This window comes from Ictalurus furcatus, chromosome 15, assembly GCF_023375685.1.
Source record: "Ictalurus furcatus strain D&B chromosome 15, Billie_1.0, whole genome shotgun sequence".
NCBI classification, from domain to species: domain Eukaryota; kingdom Metazoa; phylum Chordata; class Actinopteri; order Siluriformes; family Ictaluridae; genus Ictalurus; species Ictalurus furcatus.
The window spans coordinates 21,457,326-21,481,420 of NC_071269.1; the positions used below are offsets into that span (position 1 = coordinate 21,457,326).

Sequence of the window (24,095 nt, forward strand, 5' to 3'; positions counted from 1 at the left end):
AAACCGTCTGAAACCTTTTCCAAGCTTTAAGGGAACTCCATCAAGGAAGTTGATGGAGTTGTGGAGTAGTTGTCTCCATCAGTAGTTGTGGAGAGTATAAACAGATATAAAATAAATATATAAAATCTCCTGGTGTTAAATTGATGTGAAGTACACTAGTAAAGCTGTCCTATGGCCAGTTAATCACAAACATTTTTTATTTAAAAAAAAAAAAAAATACATACATTCACCTATCGGAGTTTGCATGTTCTCCCCGTGCTGCGGGGGTTTCCTCCGGGTACTCCGGTTTCCTCCCCCAGTCCAAAGACATGCATGGTAGGCTGATTGGCATGTCCAAAGTGTCCGTAGTGTATGAATGGGTGTGTGAGTGTGTATGTGATTGTGCCCTGCGATGGATTGGCACCCTGTCCAGGGTGTACCCCGCCTTGTGCCCGATGCTCCCTGGGATAGGCTCCAGATTCCCCGTGACCCTGAAAAGGATAAGCGGTATAGAAGATGGATGGATGGATGGATGGATGGACATTCACCTATAAGATTGTATAAATGATAAGTCATATATTGGAAGTCATTGGATACACCAGATCATGACTTTTCTAGATGTGTGAACTCTAAACCCTTTGTTTATTTAGCTTAAGAGGTTAATCTGCAGTGTATCATGGGTTAAAAAAGAACTCAAGCTTTATTGCTATCACTTCTTCCTGTAAAACCCGTTTTTCTAAATGACCTCCCTGTAAAAGTTGCGTTAGTTTTGGAAGTCTTAGATATTCACCTCTCACTGCTTACTGGGATTTATTTCTGGCACATCTAGTCATTAAAAGACTCCAATCAGTACATCTTGCTGAAACACACGTGACTGCTAAGAAATGTTCCTGTCATAACTCACATATAAAGTCAACTCTTAACTTGCTAGACTTTTCTCAACAGAAGTATGTGGTGTGTTTTTTTTTTTTTCTTTCACGTGATGGTGCTGCGCATTTTATTTGTTCAGCGGTGGTCAATTGGCATGAATTCTTCAAACACACTCCATCAGAAGCAAGAGCATGTCGGCACTATATTAATCTCAGCAGAGCTCTAGGGCCTGAAGTCAAGCTGCTGTGAAAAATGGAAAAGCCTCGAATATTAGCTCTCAGCTCCACGAGCTCAGCTTGGGCTCGACCTGCGCATTCAATGACACATTTAATAACACCAAATCAGCTTTGTGCATTACGTCAAGTCCATCAGGCTTGTGATCAGTGAATGAGAAACAAGTTAGTTGCAGTCAATTCCAAAATTATTGGCACCCGTTATGAAAATGAACAAAAACACAATTACAAACGCATATTCTGTGATATTTAAAGTTTAAACATGTAGAAAACTGTATAGATGTATTTCATTTACTGGAACCCGTACAATTAATATTCGCAGAGTCTTCTCTTGGGGACAATAACAGCACAGAGTCTTTTCCTTGTAATGTCCAACACCGGTGTTGATTTGGGTTTATGTTTTACATGAATATTTTATCGAAAGATCCATCTATTGCCAGAACATTTTAGTTTTGGTAAAATATCCTATTTCCTAAAATGTCCTGGTTGGGGCTCACGGTAGCTTAGTGGTTAGCACATTCGCCTCACGCCTCCAGGGTCCGGCGTTCGAGTCCCGCCAGGGCCATGTGTGTGCGGAGTTTGCATGTTCTTCCTGTGCTGCGGGGGTTTCCTCCGGGTACTCTGGTTTCCTCCCCCAGTCCAAAGACCTGCATGGTAGGCTGATTGGCGTGTCTAAAGTGTCCGTAGTGTATGAATGGGTGTGTGTGTGAATGTGCCCTGTGATGGATTGGCACCCTGTCCAGGGTGTACCCTGCCTTGTGCCCGATGCTCCCTGGGATGGGCTCCAGGTGACCCTGAAAAAGAATAAGCAGTAGAAGATGGATGGATGGATGGATGTGTCCTGGTTGGTCTTTTTTGTGACTATTTTGTGCAAAATAGCCTGTGGTTATAAAAGTGGCATTTTATGATTTTATAACTGAACAAACACATGAATTGACTAAACTTTGCAACTGTGATTTATAGGCTCTTTCCCCCACCTTCACCATCTTCACTGTGTTTGACTGTAATCTTAACTGCTTTTGTATTTAAAAAAAAAAAAATCAGTTATATGGCTTGTGCATACAAAAGTTCAGGTCTATCTACTGGGTATCTACTGAAAACTGTTTGTTTATTTGTTTTTTCCCCATTGTGTTGATGATGAAGGGATTTTGCATGTGTGCAACCTCATATTTGGTCTACAACTGGAAATTAAGAACAATTATTAGTTTTTGCATTGATTTGCATTACTTTTAAAATATTATTTCGGTTGCCAATGTTTTTGATAGAAAGTAGCCTACTAGTATTTGAACAAAAAGTCTATATGAGAATAAAAACATGTGCTCTATTCTCCTGAGGGGTGCCATTAATTTTGCAGTTCTATGTCAGTTTGCTGGATTGACCACCTGGTACCTACCACGTGTAAAAAGGAATGTTGAAGATGGTTGACTTTTTGTCTTTTGGACTTTTTGTCTGTTATGTTGTTGTTGTTTTATTTTAGAAATTATGCTAATATCCTATTATGCAAGAGCACATCAACAATCCTGTTATACATCTTATTATTTCTATCTATCGTTTTTGTGAGATCTAAATGCACAAATCAGATATTAGTACACAAAAAATATTATTAAAAGGCTTAAAATGTAACAGCACACAGATGCTTTGCACTTCCCAAAAACAGTTTATGCCCAAGTCTCACCCACACTTCAGTGGAAAATGTCAAGTGGATGCTGTAGATTTGTACCTAAGAACTGCTGCTGTAATCATAAAGACTGTCGTGTACTTATCCCAACACTCAATATCCATCCATCCATCCATCCATCCATCCACTGTCTGTACCGCTACATAGATTCACAGAGAGCCTGAAGACTATCCCAGGGACCTCTGGGCACAAAGGCGGGGGACATCCTGGACGGGATGCCAACCCATCGAAGGGCACAATCACACACACACTCTCACACACTACAGACAATTTAGAGATGCCAATCAGCCTACGACTCATGTCTTTGGACTGGGGGAGGAAACCGGCGTACCTAGAGGAAACCCCTGAAGCACAAGGAGAACATGCGAATCAAGCCCCCAACCCCGGAGGCGTGAGGCGAACATGCTAACCACTAAGCCACTATGCCCCCCCCCCCCCCCCCCCCCTTCCAGGACTCAATATGCTCTTACTAAACATCCTTTCAACACACTTAGTACTGTTTGTCTTTATAGTATGTAATTATAGAAGAGCGATTTAAAATCCCACTCTCCAGTGACACCCAGAAAAGGACAGGGTCAATTCTGTGTCTGGTTCCTTTCAAGGTTTCTTCATCTCGGGGAGTTTTTCCTCCCCACTGTCGCTTCTGGCTTGCTCATTAGGGATCTAAATCTACATCCAGATCTCTGTAAAGCTGCTCTGTAACAATGCCTATTGTTCAAAGTGCTATACAAATAAACTAAATAAACTGAACTGAATTGATCGTGGTACATACCTATGGCAACACTTCTGAATTCAATACACAATTATACGATTTGTTCATTGTAAATGATCATCTGCTTGCACATAGATTGTTCTCCTTCGTATGAGGTTTTTTTTTTTCAGGCTGAGGACCCTGTTATTATCTTTTTTTTTTTTCTTCCTCACAATAATACAGATAACCAAGCTACCTTAGGTGTCAGACAGTTCAATAACAATCCATGAACACACGGGAGGAATGAGAATCCTAAACGAAGGAAATAATGTTGACATGAGAGATATTTATCATGAAAAAAAAAAAACATTATACAACATTAATCAATCACCTGCAGCACTGTGTTTATCTTAATAGTATGTATTCACAATACGATATTGGCTATAAACAGATTAGATGGTATAATTTAGTATTGATTTGTTCAATGTACTGTATAAATCTACTTTCTAATCTATGATGTCTGGCATCCTGGTGATGAATTTGATACACTTAGAGTTAAATGATGCAAAAAGGGGGGCTTTGCGTAATGAATTTGTCTAGGTTGGATTTGTCATCAATGACTTTCTTTTTCCCCCCACTGTCAGGCCCATTTACGGCTCTGACGTGAGCGTGGTGGCATGGGCGTTTCACGCCACTTAGATGACAGGTTTGTTAAGAGGTTAACTACTCTGTGCTTTTGTTAGACACTAACCCTCCTACTCCCCCAGCCCCCCTCCCATCATCCACCAAGCCCTGCGTCAACAGGAGCCTGGGGTATATAAGACACAGCCACCTGAATACCAAGCTCAAGACACTTCAGCAGAGGAAAGAAGCATCTTTTGACTCTCACTGACTTTGACGCAGTCTGAACACTAGTTTGGCATTTGTGAACTCGGTTTCAGCTTCTCTCTCATTTTTTTGTTTCTCTCCGCTCCCTCAGTCGTCGTATCAGCATGCAGCTTTTAGCCAGCTTGGTGTCTCTGCTGCTGGTGCTGTACAGTGTGAGAGCAGCGGTCGTGCTTCCAGCGGAGGAAAGGAGTCCCGCACACACCAGGGTGAGTCCAGAACACCTGCTGGCTTTTCAGAACTCTATAGCTGCATTGTGGATGGGATTTTTTAAAATAATAATAATAATAATAAAATGTATTGTAATAGCATAACTAAATAAATTTTATATTACATGTATATTATCATTTTCTAGATCCAAAGCACTACAAGATTTTTCAAAAATGAAGCAAGAATATCAAATGAAATAATACAAAAATACCAAATCTAAATGTGATTACAAAATGACAAGCAAGGTTTATGATTTGGAAACTAGACTCTTAATTCAGTCGCTGAACTATTTATTGGTCATTAATTCACTTCCCCATTACTAACCCACTTTACTCTCCTCAGGAACCGAGTAAGGAACGAAAGGAGATGATCCTCAAGATGGTCTCCAGTCTGCTGGACGGCGTGGACAACAACATGCTGGCCGGAGATCTCGTTCCTCTGGAGGAGGAGGAACCCATCGATTCTCGTCTGGAAGAGAGAGCCGTGTACAACCGGCTAGCGCAGCTGCCCCAGAGAGACCGCAAAGCCCCATGTAAGAATTTCTTCTGGAAGACGTTCACATCGTGCTAACCCTATGCTCCATCCAAATGATCTCTGCTCCTCCTTAAAACCTTACATGAACTGTGCACACCATTACTGTAAATATCATCGGCGCCATCCAATGAGGGGTGTTCATGGACTTTACAGATGCAGAAAGATTGTTAAAGCTATCGATGATTATATTTATCTATTTATTGATTTACTATTTATGTATGTTTTTGAACATCTCAAACCAATAAAGCATGGTTATGACATTGGCTTTTGGATAAGGGATGCCTCAATGTCTCAAAGTGTCCAGCTCCTAAGAAAAAAAAAAAAAAAAAAAAAAAAGCATTCAATCATTTTATCCCAATGGATAAATAAACATCATTGGTGTATTTTTGTGGATTGCTTGTCAAGGTGTAATAAATATTTTAAGACATGATAATTTCTCTATCACTGGCTATAACGATTACCGAGTTTATTTATTTTTATTGTGTATGTTTTTTCTTTTCATTTCCTCTTCCTTACTTCATTACATTTTTATTACTCGGAGAAATACATCAGTGCTCCAGAGCATTACAAATTGCAAGTGTGTAATCAGTGGATAGGGAAACAATTGAGTTTCTGTGGCAATATTTATTTATTTTTCCTTCTACATTTCTTCTCACAGATACTCACATGAGTGCGGCATCTCTTACTCACGACAGTGATATTAAATAAAACGTGTTCTCCTATTTTCACGTCTGTCCTTTCAGTCTATAGCTTTTAGACCATCACAAGCCCTGAGTACATAATTTTGCATAACTGCCTCTCAACTATTATAAATCTTTTAGAATGAATCATTTCCTATAATTCATAGTATCATACATCATAATATAAAATTAAGAGCATTCTAAAAGAACCAGCATGCTGTATGTTTTAGTAGATATGAAATAAGTTCTAATTAAATGCAGGTAATTATATAAGTAAAAGTAGCGAGGTATGTCAGGCTTTATTAAGTCGGCACCCCCTAATCTGTCTCATGTCATTACATCTCTCCTTATGCAACGGCATGAAATGCAAAGTGTTCACCCAGAGGCTGAGCTGAGGCGATAACATTACTGCCTGAATCACTGCAAGCAAATGACTCATCAGCATGAATTCTCAGCATGTTAGAGAAGTTTGATTCTGGATGGTAAACTTTGCGAAAACATTTATTCAGAAGAAATCTTTCAATATTCTGTATTGCTCGTGATGTAGTTTATGACACACGATGCAGCACAAGGGTGACACCATTAGGTTTCTCCTTGTGAACGAATAACGTACATATATTACTACTATATATACAAATATACATCTGTCTATTACTACTATATACATCTGTTTATTATACTATTTACACTATTATATATTAACATACGTTAGTCTATTATACTAAATATATATTATACTATACTATATTATTAATATACAATTATGTTGGTCTAGTACTACTATACACTAATATACATCTGTGGATTATTACTACATAATAATAAATATCCACATATTACTACTATACCCTAATGTACATCTGTACATTACTTTTATATATTAATGCATATCCATGACTGCTATATACTCCTATGCATTTATTACTACTATTTTAATATACATATGTCTATTACTACTATATGCTACTATCATTTGTATATTTCTACTATATACTAATATACTATATACTAATATGCATCTGTGTATTACTAGTATATTCTCTCTCTCTCTCTCTCTCTCTCTCTCTCTCTCTCTCTCTCTCTATATATATATATATGCATGTATGTATACTAATATACATTTGTGTATAAAAGTGACAGCATTTCTCTCAATTAAATGGTTTACAAATGGAGTTGCACTAAACATGCATTAAAATATGAGAACACATTGTATTTAATATCAACGTCATGAGATGTAAGAGCAACAATTTATTTGCATTATTTTGTACTATTCCCACGAGAGAGAAATATAAAGTTCATGGGTTTCTCAGTGAGCAGTGACCTAAATTAATCTCTAATGACATCACCTCCGTATCCCTGATGCTCAATTACGATTTAAACTGTGTCCATCTCTAGAGTAAGACTTGAGCATGGCATAAGCAGTTGAGAAAAAGCTCAGTGAATTAATGACCCTGAAACACTTGCTCACATGAACATAATAAGCCGGTCTGTCTGCGACCCCTCAACCTGCTGTTTAATTTTCTGACTCTCACAGCTTTCTTACTTTGTTTTATGAAAGTCTGTCCAGACACAGACACAGTTTTTTTTTCCCTTGATATATTATTACTGTTTAGTCATAACCTATTGTTATTGCCTCAAATATATTTCTTCTGTACTGCAATGTGTAAAAGCAACAACAAAAAAAATGACATACATTTCCCAGATGATCATATGATCATATGTTACTATGTGAGTAATATGTGAGAAGCACATGACGGTGCATTTCAACATGTTATTCCCTGGAATTACATATGTATACGTAAAGTGTCTTTAAACAAATGCAAATTTCACATCTGAATCATCTGATTATTCACACGTGACGTTTGTATGACTCTTCGGTTCTGTTGTTTAATGAGAAGCACTCTATTTATGATTTAACCATTCTTTTCTAAGAGTATGCACTGCACACATTATGAATTGATTTTTTTAAAGTCTGCTATTAATTAATGTGATACCAGGACTTAAGCAGCGATCCAAAAACAAGCCATGTTTAATAAACACTTGCACATACTTTATTCATCAACACATATTTTAAGAGTAGGATTATTACGAATGCACGATGAGATCAAAGTTATTAAAGAAACCCATAGTAGATATTTTTCAAACTCTAGCATCCCTGAAAATTCTATGCAATCATATCTCATCCATAAATAAGACACGAAGCTTCAAAAACTGCAGTGCGTGGGAGCACAGACGTTGATAATCCACTGCTGCGTTTGATAGTTGAAGGTTCTGTTGTTAAATTGTTTTCGGTCTGTCACAGCTTAACAGTGAAAAAGTGATGGAATAATACTCATCAAAAGAGGAAAGATCTCAGGCGCGTTCGGTTTTTGTTTTCATGGATAGTGTCTCGTCTCTTTTTAGCAATTTGACAGATGAATTGTCTAAAATGAAAATCTTCGGGACATTTTTATCTCAAAGTGCTGTGCAAAGTGGAGAAAATGTTGTCCACTCTACAAATGCCCTGAGCTGCAATGAGCGAATGCTGAAAAGTACTTCAAAGGTTCTGCGTGAAACCGAAGCGTCGAGCTTTGATGTGGAAACATGCTGATATCTAATGCAAATGTAAAATTCCCATGTAGCTGCTGGCGTATTTTGTTTTGTTCACATGGAGAAGGTGTGATAAATGCTGGTGACCTATTAATTGCATAAAAACCTCAAATCAGAGGTACAGTTAAAAGTTGGATCTTTTACACTAATGAAGATTTTTACTTGTTACTTTGAGACAACATTTATCATGTTGACTTGATATAGCCATCACACACACATTTGTCTTCCTATCCTTGTATGGACCTTGACATATTCATTAATGCAGCTAATTAATGCTAGGCCTACACTTAAACCACAAGGAAATCTTTTGGTGAGTAACATAATACCGACATGACTGATTCAGATGGGACTAAAATACCAGTACATTGCCCATATTCTTATGTAAATTAATTCAGTCGGAATAAGACATATATAGAGAAATGAATGCCCATGTATTTTTGACTCAGTATGTATTTTAACAATTAGCATTTACTTAAAATTAAATTGTTTCCCCAAACAAGTGAGAGCTTTGGAGGAGCAGTGAGGAGCTGCCTCTCTCCCCACCATCCATCCATCCATCCATCCATCCATCCATCCATTCATCTATCCATCCATCCATCCTCCCACCCATTTATGAACTTTAACAAATGCCTCCTAGGTGAAGCTCACGCAGGAAACTGGTTGATAAGATGCCAATAGTATATATAGTATATATACGTACTATTGAGTATATATATAGCTTCATCAGGAAGACTGTTACGAATTTTAAATATATAATAGTTTAGATCTTTTTTTAAACACTTTTGCATAATTACATATGTGTAAATATATTTCCTCATTTGTAAGTCGCTTTGGATAAAAGCGTCTGCTAAATGAATAAATGTAAATAAATGTAAGTAAAAATATATAAAACCCTTCTATGAGCTGGTATGTCTAAACTTTCCACAGGTAATGTACTTCAATAATAACGTAGTTGAATTTTTAAGGGCCACACTACAGCTCAGTTATTTTCAGCATGTTGTTCAGGATAATCTTGTCTGAAGTGAGAGTAATTGAGGTTTTAATCCTCCTTAAAATACTGTCAGAAATAATGAGAACTGTGTTTGAGCAGCTGCTCACCTGTCAGCCGGTGTCTTCTCGTTTTTAGATCACACACAGTACGCAATTCTAGATGAGTAAATGCCAAATGCTCTCATATTTTGGCCTGGGGTAATTTGAGGCAGCAAATTTCACACCTCATTTTTGAGACCGTTTCCTTGAAGAAAACGTGTGAAAAGGCAGGGCACCACCAGGGGCGACTCATTTATTATGATGCTTGTGTTCTGTGCAACTGCAATACGAACTGGGGAAGTGAGAGGAAATTACCTCATAGCTGGCAAATGGAAGGTGATGGAAAATGACACATGGATACATTTTTTTTCTTTTTAAAGACTGGGAGTTTGTATTGTTCTGATTTACTGTCTAATGTAATGTAATGCGCTCTCAGACAATGGGCCTAAAATGTAAATTGCATGATCTGGCCTCCTTGCTTTTGATAGACTTTTTTTGTTTTAAATTCTCCTCAGGCAAGAGCTGACAAATTTTAATTACAAAATAAATTGCAAATATAGATCCACGGAGCCATGTAGAACCATACCGTGCATTGAAGGATGCTCCGTCACCTTTATCCTATGATGAAACATTTTTATCCTGATGGGAGTGGCCTCTTCCAGGATGACTCCACCCCATTCACAGGGCCTAAGAGCTCACTTAATTGTTTAATAAAAAAAATTAAATTATGTAAATCATATGTTATGGCATTCTGTGCATATTGCCCCGGGCCTGGGACAAACCATTTAGATGGCCACTCAAGGAAACACAGTACACCAAACCATTTTACAAAACAGGGGAAATATTAACCAGATCTCAACCCACCAGTGAGAGATTCTGAATTGATGTCTTTGACAGAGCTCTCCACCACCATCACCAAAACACCAACTGAGGGAATATCTCTTTTAGTAAAGAGCCAGAGACTTGATACCAAATAGTATTGAAGCTAATGGTGGGTTGTTGTGGCCAAACATCTTATTAATACACTACATGTTGGTTTTTCTTTTAATTTGTCACTTGTCTGTGTGTACTAACTCTGCCAGAATAGGTGGTCAATATTTTCTCCTTTTACTGAACACACCGTATCTGTTTAAACTCTCCCTCTATCCTGATTTCCTTTTTAGTCATCCTCAGGCAAGAGCTGACTATTATTTGACTATGCAACTTATTTTACTATGGAATGTTGCATAGAGAGCCACAGATACACGAAAAACCCTGCTATGCACTGAAAGATGTTCTCATACAATTATATAGGTCACGCCACAAAAAACTGCAGCCATACAAATGTATATACATAAATGGCAATAAAATTTAACATTGCATTCAATATTGTTAAATATCATGATTAATGTAAAGTGTTACACCTTGATATATACGTAAGATAATTTCAAAGTCATCATGTTCCTAATCATAACGCCTTTCTAAATTCTCCCCAATAATTAGTGTTGGAAATCGTGACATTCCTTACCTTACCTAATAATGTAAATATTTTTTGCCTAAATTCCTACAAATTCTAAAGAATTAGCTTGAAATATTCAAGTTAATAGATCTTGAAACTGGACCAAATTATTGATTAGTTTCAAACTTCTGTCAATGTTATCTATTGATTTGTCAAATGTTTTCCTTTTTTTTTAAATAAAAATTTTATTGATAAGTTCATTGTTAGTTACATGTCCTTGTTACATGCACAACACAGTAAATGTGATGTCTCATAATGTAAAAAGTGATTGCCACTTAAAACTCATGTTTGAGTGGAGATGTTATATTTTGACCCATATGCCATCATGTCTGATGGTAACATCAGTGTTAAGGTGGGCGTGTTCTTCAAAATCCCTTTTTCTGGAATTTTACCCTCATGTCACAGTTTGGCTGCAGTTTTCATGGAGTGACCTATATATGAGTGCAACATTTGCCAACAGTCACTCTATTTGTCATAATCATAGCTAATTTGGTTCAGTCGTGACACTTGAGGATAGTTGGATGTATTGGACAAACATACAAAGGATGATTAGATGGCATACAAAGTGAGGCGGAAAATGAATTTTCGAGAGAATCCATATAGTTGATATATCTGAGTCATTGTGCAAAAGTCTTCATTGCCCATCACAGAGCAGCATGTGCTAACAGTCTTTCTGGATGCTTTGGCTCATATATAAGAGTGTAAGCCACACTAACATTAATACAGACTGCTTTTCATCTAAGAGATAGATACAGTTCAGAGTCGTGGCAACTCAAGCATGCCATACATATTATATAATTATTACTATGAATAAAACATGAACATGAAAATATTTCATGAAGTATTAGGAGATCCTGTAATACATGGAACACAATCAGTATGACTAACAAAAGTCACTAAAACATTGCCTCAACTCCCATCTTCAAGTATTTTTATGTTATGACTCTGGTTTTTCAAAAAAAAAAAAAAAAAAAAATTTTATGAAGGTACGGCATAAAATTTTATAAAACAATAAAAATGATATTATACCAGTGCATTATTATAGTAATAGTCTCATAGACATTGCCACAAGGACAAATTCAATTTCAACTGCAGTATACAGTCGAGTGCAAAAATTGGCATACCTTTAGGACAAACTGAAGAAGATTTATACCAAGTACAACCTCCTTCAATTCTGTTTCAATTTTCAGGCCCTAAATAACAATTGTGCAGTCCTCACCAACTTCTGTAAACAAACAAATAACCTCAACAAATAACACAAAAGATTTCAATATGTAGTCAATCTCCCCCCCCCGCCCCCCCCCAAAAAAAAAAAAAGTAAACCAACATTGAAAAAAACAGGTGGGAAAAAATAAGTACACCCCTCCTACTTCCACAATCATTAAGAGAGAACTTAGCAGCCAGGTGGTACTCATGAAAAGCACAAGTTAATTAGTTGACTAGTTAAAAAGGAGGGTGTACTTTCTTTTTCCCAAGACTGTATATTAAAATAAATATATATTTAACTCCCTAAAGCCTCTGTACACAAGTGGTTTGGTGGCAAATGTCCCCTTAGAAGGAAGCAGTACTACAAATTAATACAAAGTTCTTCTAATTAACCAGCTATGGTGGTCTCTTCCAGGATGACTCCGCCCCATCCACAGAGCACGAGAGCTCACTGAATGGTTTAATGAGTATGAAAATAAAATCATTTAAATTTTAATTCATATGATCTGAACTTCACTGTCATCAGATGTACTAACTCTGCAAGAATGCTTGGTCAATATTTCTAACTCACACATTGCTTTCTTCAAATCAAGTCTGAAGGCAGACAGGGTAATGACAAAATGTAATATTTTTTTCTCTTGGTTCTTTTCAAACTATTTTTTTCAACTATTGCTATTTAATTCAACTATTGCTATATGGTTACTGGATACCACCACATCTCATTTTTAACTTCATGGGATGTGTTTTGTAGAAACATTGTACAGATATATATATATATATATATATATATATATATATATATATATATATATATATATATATATATATATATATATATATATTTTTTTTTTTTTTTCTTTAAACCATGTGCTGCTGAATTCTGTTGAATTCTTGATGAGGTTAATTCTGATTGGTCAGAATGTCTATTATTTTCAATAGTAATGTTTTTCTTCTAAAACATTACATGAATGTGTATGACCAGTGGATTTAAATAATATGTGATTGTAAGTATGTTGAACTTTTCTATGAGGAGATGTTTATTTAGCATTTTTGGAAGGACTCTCCAGTGTCAGTGCTTTGCAACAATGAGACACAAAGCTGTAACATAGGATGGAGTTCCCGTCAGCTGCTTCACACCTCCCCATAGTTGATTACGTTCCTATAACAGCACACCTCATCGAGGAGCAAATTGCTGGTGTCTGGGAATTGTTTTCACAATTGAATGGTGGTCAAAACAATTAAACAAAACATCCAGTTAGGGAAACACCTTGTTGTTGAGAGAGGTTAGAAGAGAATGGCCAGACTGGTTAGGCTACAATAACTCAAATAACCACTCTTTGCAACCAGGATGAGCAGAAAAGCATCTCGGAACACATGGTATGTCAAACTTTGAGATAGATATTGTTTACATATGACCACATGAACAGAACCCCAGCATACATTAGCAAGAGGGCCCACCTCTAGGTACAGCAAATGTGGGTTTACTGTGGAGCAGTGTGAGCATGGCAAACCCACACTAATCCCACATGGACCCCATGTGATTTAGCCCACACAGGGCCCACAGCAGTTTAGCCTTTTTGGGTCTCATGAGGATTTTCTGCGGGTAGCCCCCAGAACAAGATCAGAAATCTGAGTGAGAGCAACAAACAGTGTATTTCCAATCAACTGGCCAGTTTCATCATGAATGAATGAATGACTCAACATGAGGAAAAGTCAGAATCACTGAAACAAATAAATAAACAAATACATGTTTTGTGGAACATCATTTATTTAACTTTTTTTTAAAATTCAATTAAGTTTTATTAGTATAGTACTTTTAACAATGGACATTTCCACTTTTAACAATGGACACCTTTATATACTGTACAGTTTAGCTCCCCCACATTCCCTACTATTTATATAAAAATATTGAGTGTATATGTATATTTACATTTACGGCACATAAGAAGGAGTTTACAAGGTCTGTAACAAAGCAATTTTTTTGTGAGAAAAAAAGCGAGTTACAGTCTAATTAACCCGAACATTTGCATTAATTTATTATTATTATTATTATTTTTTGCAATTGAATATGCCACCATCCAAAATGGCGGATAGCAACAGCGCCATCTACTGCAACTTCATCCGCTTGAGTTCTCTTCTCGCGAGATTTGGAGCTTCGGTTGCCATGATGCCGTGTTGTATGGGAACCCCGAGCTGCTCGGATACACAGCGGCTTTATATGCAGTGCTGATATTTACCTAATTAAAACGACATCATGGTAAATATAAACCTACTTTAAACAAACACTTCTCATTTTCATAACTTCACCTTTGTTTATCTTATTAATATTGTTTTATTTCTTGTATATTTACTGCATCAGTACACCAAGACAGATTCCTTGTGCATGTAAACTCACAGTATTTGGCAATAACCTCATCCTCAAAATATTTTGATTCTAAAGGGTATAAATGTATATTCATAGCTAACAAGCTAGCTTTGAACAACCAGTACAGCTAGCCTATGTTACAATCCGCTAGTTAGCTAAACAACATTCGAGCCCAGTCGACTCATCTCTTGTTAAATGTGTGTTTAAAGTGTAAATACGGAGTTATGGTTAAACTTATAACGTATTAATGTTTCAGCCTCCGAAAAAGAAAGGCACAAAGTCTTCAAAGGGAAAGAGCAGCACTGTAGTCGATGGACTTTCTACAGAGGACATGTCGAAGGAGCAGGTAAAGTTTTAAGAAATGTGCAAATTGTCTTATCCTAACTAAATCCTCACCTAAATATAAATGTATGAACATAGTAAACCATAATCACTGAGCACGGACTGAGACGTGATGACTTTAACTTTGCATGCCCTTAAATACATAGGATATAACGTAATTTAAAGGTGCGAATGTCTATTTGTATTTATTTATTTATTTATTTATTGCTTGTATAAATAACCTGTAAAATATGATGCAAAAATAAATAAATAAATAATGGTTTAAGTCATGACGTCAGAACAAGTAGTATATTAATTGGCTGAGAAAACCCGTTTGGAAAACTGACTTCCGGTCCGGAATGCTTGTTTGTGTTTGGCCTCTGGTTGGTCAGTTATATTTACATTACATTTACGTTTATTCATTTAGCAGACGCTTTTATCCAAAGTGACTTCCAAAGGTGGAAATACAAGCAAAGCGATGTATCAAGCACAGAACAATACAAGTCGTGCTACAATACAAGATTTTAAATTTGAGTCCTAGAGAAGCAAAGTGTGAGGAGTAATGATGATGAGTCTTTATTAATAACATATACATTTCAGCACAGTGAAATTGTTTTCTTCACATACCCCAGCATGTTAGGAAGTTCGAGTCAGAGCACAGGGTCAGCTATGATACAGCGCCCCTGGAGCAGAGAGGGTTAAGGGCCTTGCTCGAGGGCCCAAGAGTGGCAGCCTGGCAGCGCAGGGACTTGAACCCCCGACCTTCTGATCAGTAACCCAGAGCCTTAACCGCCAAGCCACCACTGTCCCGAGTGTAGAGGTGTGAGAGCCAGAGTAAATGTTTTCTTTCTTTCTTTCTTTTTCTTCTTTTTTTTTTAAATAATGTGGGGTTGGCGTTTTTAGGGGTTAGTTAGGTGTTGACGGAAGAGGTGGGTCTTTAGCTGTTTTTTGAAAATAGTGACAGATTCTGCGGTCCGGATTGAGGTTGGAAGTTCATTCCACCACTGAGGGACAGATAGTGTGAAGGTTCTGGATAGGGACCTTGAGCCATGCTGAGTAGGCACTACTAAGCGTCGGTCATTGATTGATCGTAGATTGCATGAGGGAACGTAAGCCTTAAGGAGAGTGTTGAGGTAATATTACATTTCATAGACACTCGAATGATAAGGGCTTTGAGAATATGGGTGGGAATAGGATGGGTTCAAGGAGTAAAAAAAAATATATATATATATATATATATATAATCATTCAAATATTGAACCAACTTACTTAATGGTTAAAAAAATCTTACCTAATGCACCTTTTAACTTACATCAACAAGACTTTAAGTATGTTAGGTCAAATAGTGTACACTATTTAAGGAATAAACTACTTGGGGAGGTGCTGTTATAGGAAATGATCAAGAATGGTGTGGTGTGATGAAGCAGCGTTACTGTTACCACCCTGATGTTGATTAGTTTCCTGCAACAGCATTTTATACGCATTTTATTCCTCTTATTCTTCAACAGTTTGCTGTAGAATTCATGTAAGACACATTATTATTATTATTATTATTTTTTTTATACATTTCTAGTTATATTTTATATATTTTATATTTCTAGTTATATTTAACAAGTTAGTTTCTGTTATGAAGCACTTAGGATACAGCAGCTATAAACCCTCGTTTATTTTTGCACTTAGCATAACTCAACATTAACTAAGAATTTTTTGTAAGTGATTTGCTTTATAACACTCTATTGTGTGCTATAATTCACCACTAATGTTGATTCTCCGTCAGCTGGAAGAACACATTATCCGGCTGCGTGAGGAGCTGGACCGGGAGCGAGAAGAGCGCAATTACTTCCAGCTGGAAAGAGATAAGATACATACCTTTTGGGAGATCACCAAAAGACAACTAGAGGAGAAGAAAGCTGATCTAAGGAACAGAGACAGAGAAATGGAAGAAGCTGAAGAAAACCATCAAACTGAGATCAGGGTATCAGTAATAATGATCAGCGTTCTTCAGTGACTCAGAAAATGTCTAAAAGGATGCATCTTATGTTCTGTTTTATTTATTTTTTTGTCCTCAGGTGTATAAGCAGAAGGTTAAACACTTGCTGTATGAACAGCAAAATAGCATTTCAGAGCTTAAGACAGAGGGAGTGGTTGCCACCAAACTCTTGGAGAAAGAGCAGGCAGACCTGGAGAATGAGCTGTGGAGAGGCATGCGCAGCCTGAAAGTGGATGTAAAAGAACAGGAGCTCTCCTACGAGAACTACATCAAGAACCTGAAACTGGTGTGTGCAAGCTGAGGTTTGCTCTCTGACACATGACGGTGAAACAGTGATACGTACCATTATAGACATGACTACCGTTACTGTCTGACTGTTACAAAGAACGGACACCGGAGACTCCTTCAATAAATGCCAAATAAACATCTCGTAACATTATACGTTTTCTTTGTTAGTCTGTTTGTTATTAACCTTAGAACACAGGTCGCAAACTCAAGCGTTTTCCGGTGACACAGTGCTGAAACTCTGGTTAAAATCAGTGCTTATCTGTTGCATGTGATGTGATAACGTGCCCAAAAATGGATCCAGAAATGCATTAGTGCTGGCCTTTAGTGTGATTCAGTGATTGGCTACTAATCCCAAAATGGTGTAATTCCCTAGTGTAAAGACCTACAAATAATGTTGAAAAAAGAAAGGTCGATGGAGGGCAAAGACAGAAGAGATGGGAAACTTAGGACATGTTTGTTCTTAGCAGAGGTAATCCTATGCGAGTTCTTAAATGCTTTCCTTAATAAATATTAGCACCTAGGCCTAACAGTGTATAAAGTTAATCAATAGAGTAGATAATAATATAGAATAGCCTTAGATTTAAGGCAGACCGGATCCAGCTCTTCCTACCCGGGTGGAGTTGAATCAAACGTTCAAGAGGTGGAGTTGTACCTAATCCAGCTCCTTGTAGCATGCTGTACACCTTGCTGCAGAACCAAAAGTCCAGGGGGTGGAGTCTGCCTCGTTCCAGCACCTCCTACCTAGGCGGAGTTGAACCAAAAGTCCAGGGGGTGGAGACTGCCTCGTTCCAGCACCTCCTACCTAGGCAGAGTTGAACCAAAAGTCCAGGGGGTGGAGTCTGTCTCATTCCAGCACCTCCTACCTAGGCAGAGTTGAACCAAAAGTCCAGGGAGTGGAGACAACTTGAATTATATTATGTGGTTTATGTCAGACTTCAGTCACGTAATGTTATGTCACCATGCACTAAGCAGTTCATCCATGGGTCCTTGAAAAACCCTAACTTTTTTTAAGTTACATTTGAGAAATTAAAAGCCATGATAAGGATTAAACTGTCTTAAATTTGAATTGTCATGACCTCAAATCATGGCATGAACATTTGTAAATAAGTGTGATTTTTAAAAATAATCTCTCTCTATTGTCTAAATAATAATTCACTCTAAAAGCATGAAACCAAAAATATAGAAAAACTTTTAGATCAGCTGATACAGTAGAGAAGCGTAGAGCTTCGATTCTGTGCTTTCTTTCAGTGAGTTAGTAAACATAATGCAGATGTCTGTACGGGACCTTCGGATTATTCATCATAACCTTCATGTTAATAGGCATTCATTTGTTTCCACAGAGCCACGATAAGGAGAACACCAAGCTGAGAAGTGAATTTGAGGAAAAAGTACGAGGTACTGTATTAACAGCGTTTGTCTTTGACTCTCCATGAAGTGAAATGTAGCTGTACATGGAGCATTGTACCACATCTGAACCTGCTGATGTTTATCTACAGAAATCGAGGCTACATATGAGAAGAAGATGCAAAAACAGCGACAGGAGCAAGACCTGAGGCGCAAGACTGAAATCCATGAGATCGAGCAAAGGAAGAGCATCCACATTAACACGCTGATAAAGAACCACGAGAAAGCGTTCAGCGATATTAAGAACTATTATAGTGACATCACTCTCGGGAGCTTCAACCAAATCAGCTCGCTTAAGGTACGCTGAGAAGTGTTATCATCTCCTGCTGGTTAGCGTTACATCAGATTTATTCTTATAATCTATTCAGAATTACTTAAGTCATCAGAACACCCATCCTTAAAACCATCCTGAATTATTAATTTGCTGCAAATGGGTGTCACAGAAGCGTATCACTTATCTGCATAATCTCCATTTTGTTTGAAGCAAGCGTTCCAGCGCTTAACAAGTGTCCGTTTCTTTTAGAAAAAAATCTTCCGGTTGTAAATTCATGTCGCACTTTCAAGTATTTCACGTGACTCGTCCTCGTACATCTATTCCATTCATTTCACTTGTACGGTCTGCTTCATTCTGTTCATGAATAGAGAACAAAATACTAGACAAAAATTTTGTCTTTTTGTTCATTCTTATTATAGAGGACTTTCCATGCAAGTGGCGGCTCTAAGTGCCGTACAAAGCAATTAGTAAAGTGAAATGGTAAAAACTAATCTAATAGCGTAAAATAAAACACTAAGTGAAAATATAAGTACAAAAAAAGAGCGTATACAAGTACACAAATATAGCATGAAATGAAAGTGTGTGTGTATGTGTGTGTGTGTATATATATATATATATATATATATATATATATACACACACACACACACAGTAAAACAGAATAAAAATAAAGTACAAATGATAATTCAAATAAAAACATTAAGTAATTCGAATCATTTCAACATGAAAATAAGATGAAACTATAAGTCAGGTTGGTTTTCTTTGTAAAGCACATTTAGAAATATCAAAGTGTTGACCAAAGTTCTGTTTATTCAATTATTAAATAAAGTAACAAATTGATTAAAAAATTATCTTGAAATAGATTATAAATAAAAGAAAGACATCACACACACACCTTTTTTTTCCCCCTCATACCAGACAATAATTGTGACAAAACTAAGGAAATACTTTATCCATCCATCTCTTTTGCTTTGGTAACGTTATTAAGCAATCATACCAATAAAGCACACTTTGAACTCGAATTTTTCTTTTATGGCTTCAAACAGCAAGTTTAATTTTTAATTCTCAAACATAATGCTGTATGATTCTCGTTTTCCTTTAGGTCAGTCATAACTCCTCACCTATTTGGATCTCTGCTTGATCTCAGCTTTATTCTGATCCCTGCGAGTCATTATAGCTCTTCATTCTCCCTCTGGCTGTCTAAGTACAGGAGCAAGTGGCTGACATGAAGAAGAAGGAGGAGAGGTTGGAGAAGGAGATGGCCGAGGTGCTGCAGCAGAACAAGCGTCTGACGGAGCCACTGCAGAAAGCCACGCAGGAAGTGTCAGAGCTGCAGAAACAGCTCGCCAACTATAAGAAGGACAAAGCCTTACTGGCTGTATGCGTCTCTTTTAATCTCAGCCTGCACTGCAGTTGCATCATCACTCTCACTGTTAAATTTACGCTCCATTATTGCATACTACATTCGCATTTAGTAAACTTCTAATATTTTGAGATACTGGATTTTTGATTTCCATGAGCTGTAAACCGTAATCATCAAGATTAAAACAAAAAAAAGGCTTGAAATATTTCACTTTATATGTAATGAACCTAGAATATATGAAAGCTCCACTTTTTGAATTAAATTATGGAAAAAAATGAACTTTTCCACGATATTCTAATTATTTGAGATGCAACTGTACTCTATAAACTCTTGTTAATAGTTACACGTAATATTATGGAACATCTGCAAAACATGTCAAAACATATTAACACGAGTGCATTCATATAAATCTGTTATTTGTTACAGAAAATTAATCAACACCTTCTGACCATTCAGAATTGAGAATTAAGCAGCGCTGTGGTCTAAAAGTTACTGAAATATCGTGATACGTTGTGTGTTTGAGATGGTTACTGCGTGCGTGAGTACTAAACAGACCACAATTTCTAAGTGATCTTGTTTCATTCCTCTGTCAGGGAACAAAAGCACGTCTCAAAGTGGCAGATAAAGAACTGAAGGACCTGAAATGGGTGCATGAAGTGCTGGAGCAGAGATTCAGTAAGGTGAGAGAGAGAGAAAGACAGAGCCCAAAGTTATTTAAGACGTAAGTTTGCTCATAATCTCTCATTTCATGGTCGTCAGGTGCAGCAGGAGCGCGATGAACTGTACCAGAAGTTCACCAAGGCCATCCTGGAGGTGCAGCAGAAGAGCGGCTTTAAGAACCTGCTTCTAGAGAGGAAACTGGAAGCTCTTGCAGACACCCTGGAGAAGAAAGAGGCACAGCTTAATGAGGTCCTTGCTGCCTCTAATTTAGAGCCCAGTGCCCTGAACGTGGTCACTCGCAAACTGGAGGTACTGCTGATGACTAAACCTGCTCTCTGATGAAGGAAATGGAAACTTGAGTCATGGGTATTGGGTTGTCCTGTTGAAATTTGTAAAAATAATAATAATAATAATAATAATAATAATGATAATCAAATTTAGTAGTGAATTCAGCTTTTTAAAAGAAACTTTATTTAATGTTAAATATATGCTGGGGTGGCTGGTATAAAAAGTGGTTAGCTTTCAAAGATACAGACACGTCAGTATAAGGTTTCATATTTGGCATCCAGATCAGATTATGAAGAAGCGAGGCTGGGGCTGATTTCTTTCCAGCCCAGACAGAGAAATGCCTTTGGAGGAGAAACTGAAAGTAGACAGACTAAGCAAACATTGTCCAATTAAAGTAGCAATTACACCAAATTACACCAACACCATAAATATAAGTTTAGTGTTTTTTGTTTTGAATGAAAGCATTGCAGGCATTTCTGTTTATCAAGCACTGCAGACGCATAAAGCTACCTATCTGCCTTTAAAATAGTGTGTTTGTGTGTGTGTGTAAAATAGTTTGCCTCATATCATTCTTACCATGTGATAATAATCCACTGTTCAACACTAATAGTTTCTTTTGTCAAGATATTAGATTTTAGCCTCATTTCTAATCTGAATCTCTGCTCATTGTGATTCTGACAAAATCTTTGTGTGACATATCAGACAGAGTTCTACATTTTCTTCGTTATTAGGGTTCTGATTCATTTTTGCTTTTATTTATAGGAAGTGCTGGACTCGAAAAACGTTGCTATTAAAGATCTGCAGTATGAACTGGCTCGTATGTGTAAGGTAGGTCCATCAGCAACCCTATTCCTTGAGATAACTTTTTTTATATATAATTACTAAAAAAATTAAAAAAAAAAAAAAAAAGAATTTCCTTATCCATGGCAGAGTTTATAGAAATACAACATCTCCCATTTAATCTCTTTTATCTATTTAAGATCTATCTTTCCGGTGGTTAAGGACTCCTATCCAACTCCCCAGTCATTTAATAATAAGAACGTAATTAACAGCGCAAACCTCTGTCCACACTCGCAAGGGACAAAGTGACACACGTCTATTTATTTGCTGTGTGTGTTTGCAACATGGAGCTTTGACGTCTGGCAACAAACAGTGTTTTATATTTTGGTATTTCACTGTTTATTTAACATAAAGGAGTTAGGAAACTATATTAGGAACCCAGGAACTTTTTTTTGGATCCCAGGACCTTTAGGCGTATTTGAACCAGCGGCACCTTTCTCGAAACCCGTCTCAGAAATGGAACTGGTTTGGAACCACCAAGGGTCTCTTTATTATGCATTGTTTACCTGTTAAATGTAAATATATTCTAGATTTAATATAGTTTAAGGTACATCATTGAACCTTAAGGACCACTTACAGTATGTCCCTTACAGATACACCACATGTACCCTTGACAGTATCACCCCAGCAACAAAAGAAGAGTACAGCTTGGTACCTTTTATTTCTGATAAAAGTGTGCATTTAATTCCCATTCAACAACAAGTAACAAAACATAGATACCAAAAAAAACAACCCCAATAGCTTGTATGTATTTTAGCTACTTAAATTCTTTTATTGGAACTGTAAAACAGATGAACCAGCCACACCCACAGGTGGTTAAAACACGCCCACACGAGACAAACAGGAAATGAAATGACCTCAGTGATGTGCTCGTGTGAACACAGGTTAAATACAGTAGAATCTGCTTACAAATGTGAAACCTAACCCTGGTGGATGGATTTTAAGAACGCCCGTAAAGATATTTGCTCTAAAAGCTTGTTTTCTCCCCTAGGCGCATAACGACCTGCTGAGGACTTATGAGGCGAAACTGAAGGCTTTCGGCATCCCCGTAGACGAACTGGGCTTTAAACCTCTGGAGAGCAGTTTACTAAAACAGACCCTAGGTCAGGGACCAGCCGGCCTGGTGTCTGCCCCTCTCTAACCTCACGACCTTATTACTTATCGACACAAAAATCATGGAGGTGTAAACTTTTGAACTTGACTGAATTACGAGTCTATACGTGCATTTAGAACTTGGATTTTTTTTTTTTTTTTTTTTAACTGTGCAGGACTGTCCCTTCGAGAACTCCCTTCTTAATCGTTTCTCTTCGCAAATCTGAAACACACTACATTCCCCTTTGTCATTTATCAGAGATACATCATCAAAGCAAAAAGTCCGTCTGTATCTATGCAGTAAAACTGTGCTTAAAAAGATTATGCTGAGTGGAACAGGTGACCGGTTCTGGTGTAATAGATACTCATGTGGCCCCTAATGATGCCTGCTCTGTTGGGCCATGATTGTTTTGCTAGTCAGCACAGGCTAAAAGCATATCATTATCCTGCGCTGCTCTTTTCACTGAGCCAATCCTGGAGAAAATTAGATGTCATGGACATGAAGAAGGGGTGCGGGACGCGTGTAACCATAGAGACCTGGCCCTGTGTGGCGGGAGCCGCACCAGGAGGAGGGAAAGCGGCCTTACGATCAGGCTATAAAGAGGACATGGGATCGACTCTTCCTGTGCCATTACACCATGACTCCTACACATGACTCAAGATGATTGCAAGCTTTGGAAATTCAGTCTTGAGATCTGAAGGACAACAGATAGCAGCTTCTCCTTACATAGTTTTAAGTCAGAAAAGCTGTGGTTTGAATGATTAGCATAAAATAGCAATAAAATGATTCATTCGTTTATACCGATAGGAAATGTGCGATAAGTCGATTTCCATTCTGCCGGTGGAATGCAACGCCAGTCTGCTGCTAGAAAGGGTTAAACTACTTCAGTATGTGCAGTTGTGTAGTAAAGTCGACACCTGTGGACTCGTCTAGTAAAAGTATTTCAGCAACGTTCCCCTCTTTATATTACTGTCAGTTCTAAAGATCAACAAATACTGATTCTGCTACTCTGTATGCTGCATATAGTGCATTTGTCAGATTTGCAAAACCTTTGCCGTTGGAAATACACATTTAAAAAAAATAAACATATACACCATAAGAAATGTAACTTTTCTTTATAAACCTGA

General features: G+C 37.4%; 2 protein-coding genes across 3 annotated transcripts; both read left to right on the top strand.

Moving 5' to 3' along the window:
- The first annotated feature begins 4,435 nt into the window (after window positions 1-4,435).
- Window positions 4,436-5,116, top strand: sst7 (somatostatin family member 7). Its single transcript, XM_053643809.1, has 2 exons — window positions 4,436-4,545; window positions 4,889-5,116. Exons 1-2 carry the CDS (start codon window positions 4,444-4,446, stop codon window positions 5,114-5,116), a joined length of 330 nt encoding a protein of 109 aa, XP_053499784.1. The 5' UTR covers window positions 4,436-4,443.
- Window positions 5,117-14,249: 9,133 nt separating this feature from the next.
- LOC128619699 (dynein regulatory complex subunit 4) lies at window positions 14,250-24,059 on the top strand. 2 transcript variants are annotated; one of them, XM_053644040.1, is made up of 12 exons: window positions 14,318-14,339; window positions 14,704-14,793; window positions 15,401-15,588; window positions 16,546-16,743; window positions 16,838-17,044; window positions 18,387-18,441; window positions 18,543-18,748; window positions 19,935-20,102; window positions 20,681-20,767; window positions 20,847-21,056; window positions 21,798-21,863; window positions 22,867-24,059. In XM_053644040.1, the coding sequence occupies exons 4-12, from the start codon at window positions 16,705-16,707 to the stop codon at window positions 23,014-23,016; spliced, it is 1,188 nt and encodes a 395-aa protein (XP_053500015.1). In that variant the 5' UTR covers window positions 14,318-14,339; window positions 14,704-14,793; window positions 15,401-15,588; window positions 16,546-16,704; the 3' UTR covers window positions 23,017-24,059. The 2 variants fall into 2 exon arrangements, with proteins under 2 accessions (XP_053500014.1, XP_053500015.1); XM_053644039.1 differs by lacking the exon at window positions 15,401-15,588 and having other exon boundaries at window positions 14,250-14,339.
- The last annotated feature ends 36 nt before the right edge of the window (window positions 24,060-24,095 follow it).

Bases quoted from the DNA above. Each gene is read 5' to 3' on its own strand.
- sst7 (XM_053643809.1), top strand. From the start codon at position 4,444: ATGCAGCTTTTAGCCAGCTTGGTGTCTCTGCTGCTGGTGCTGTACAGT. The intron at 4,546-4,888 runs GTGAGTCCAGAA...TACTCTCCTCAG, and splicing joins GGAGTCCCGCACACACCAGG to GAACCGAGTAAGGAACGAAA.
- LOC128619699 (XM_053644039.1), top strand. The intron at 21,057-21,797 runs GTACTGCTGATG...TTTTATTTATAG, and splicing joins TGGTCACTCGCAAACTGGAG to GAAGTGCTGGACTCGAAAAA. The intron at 21,864-22,866 runs GTAGGTCCATCA...TTTCTCCCCTAG, and splicing joins AACTGGCTCGTATGTGTAAG to GCGCATAACGACCTGCTGAG.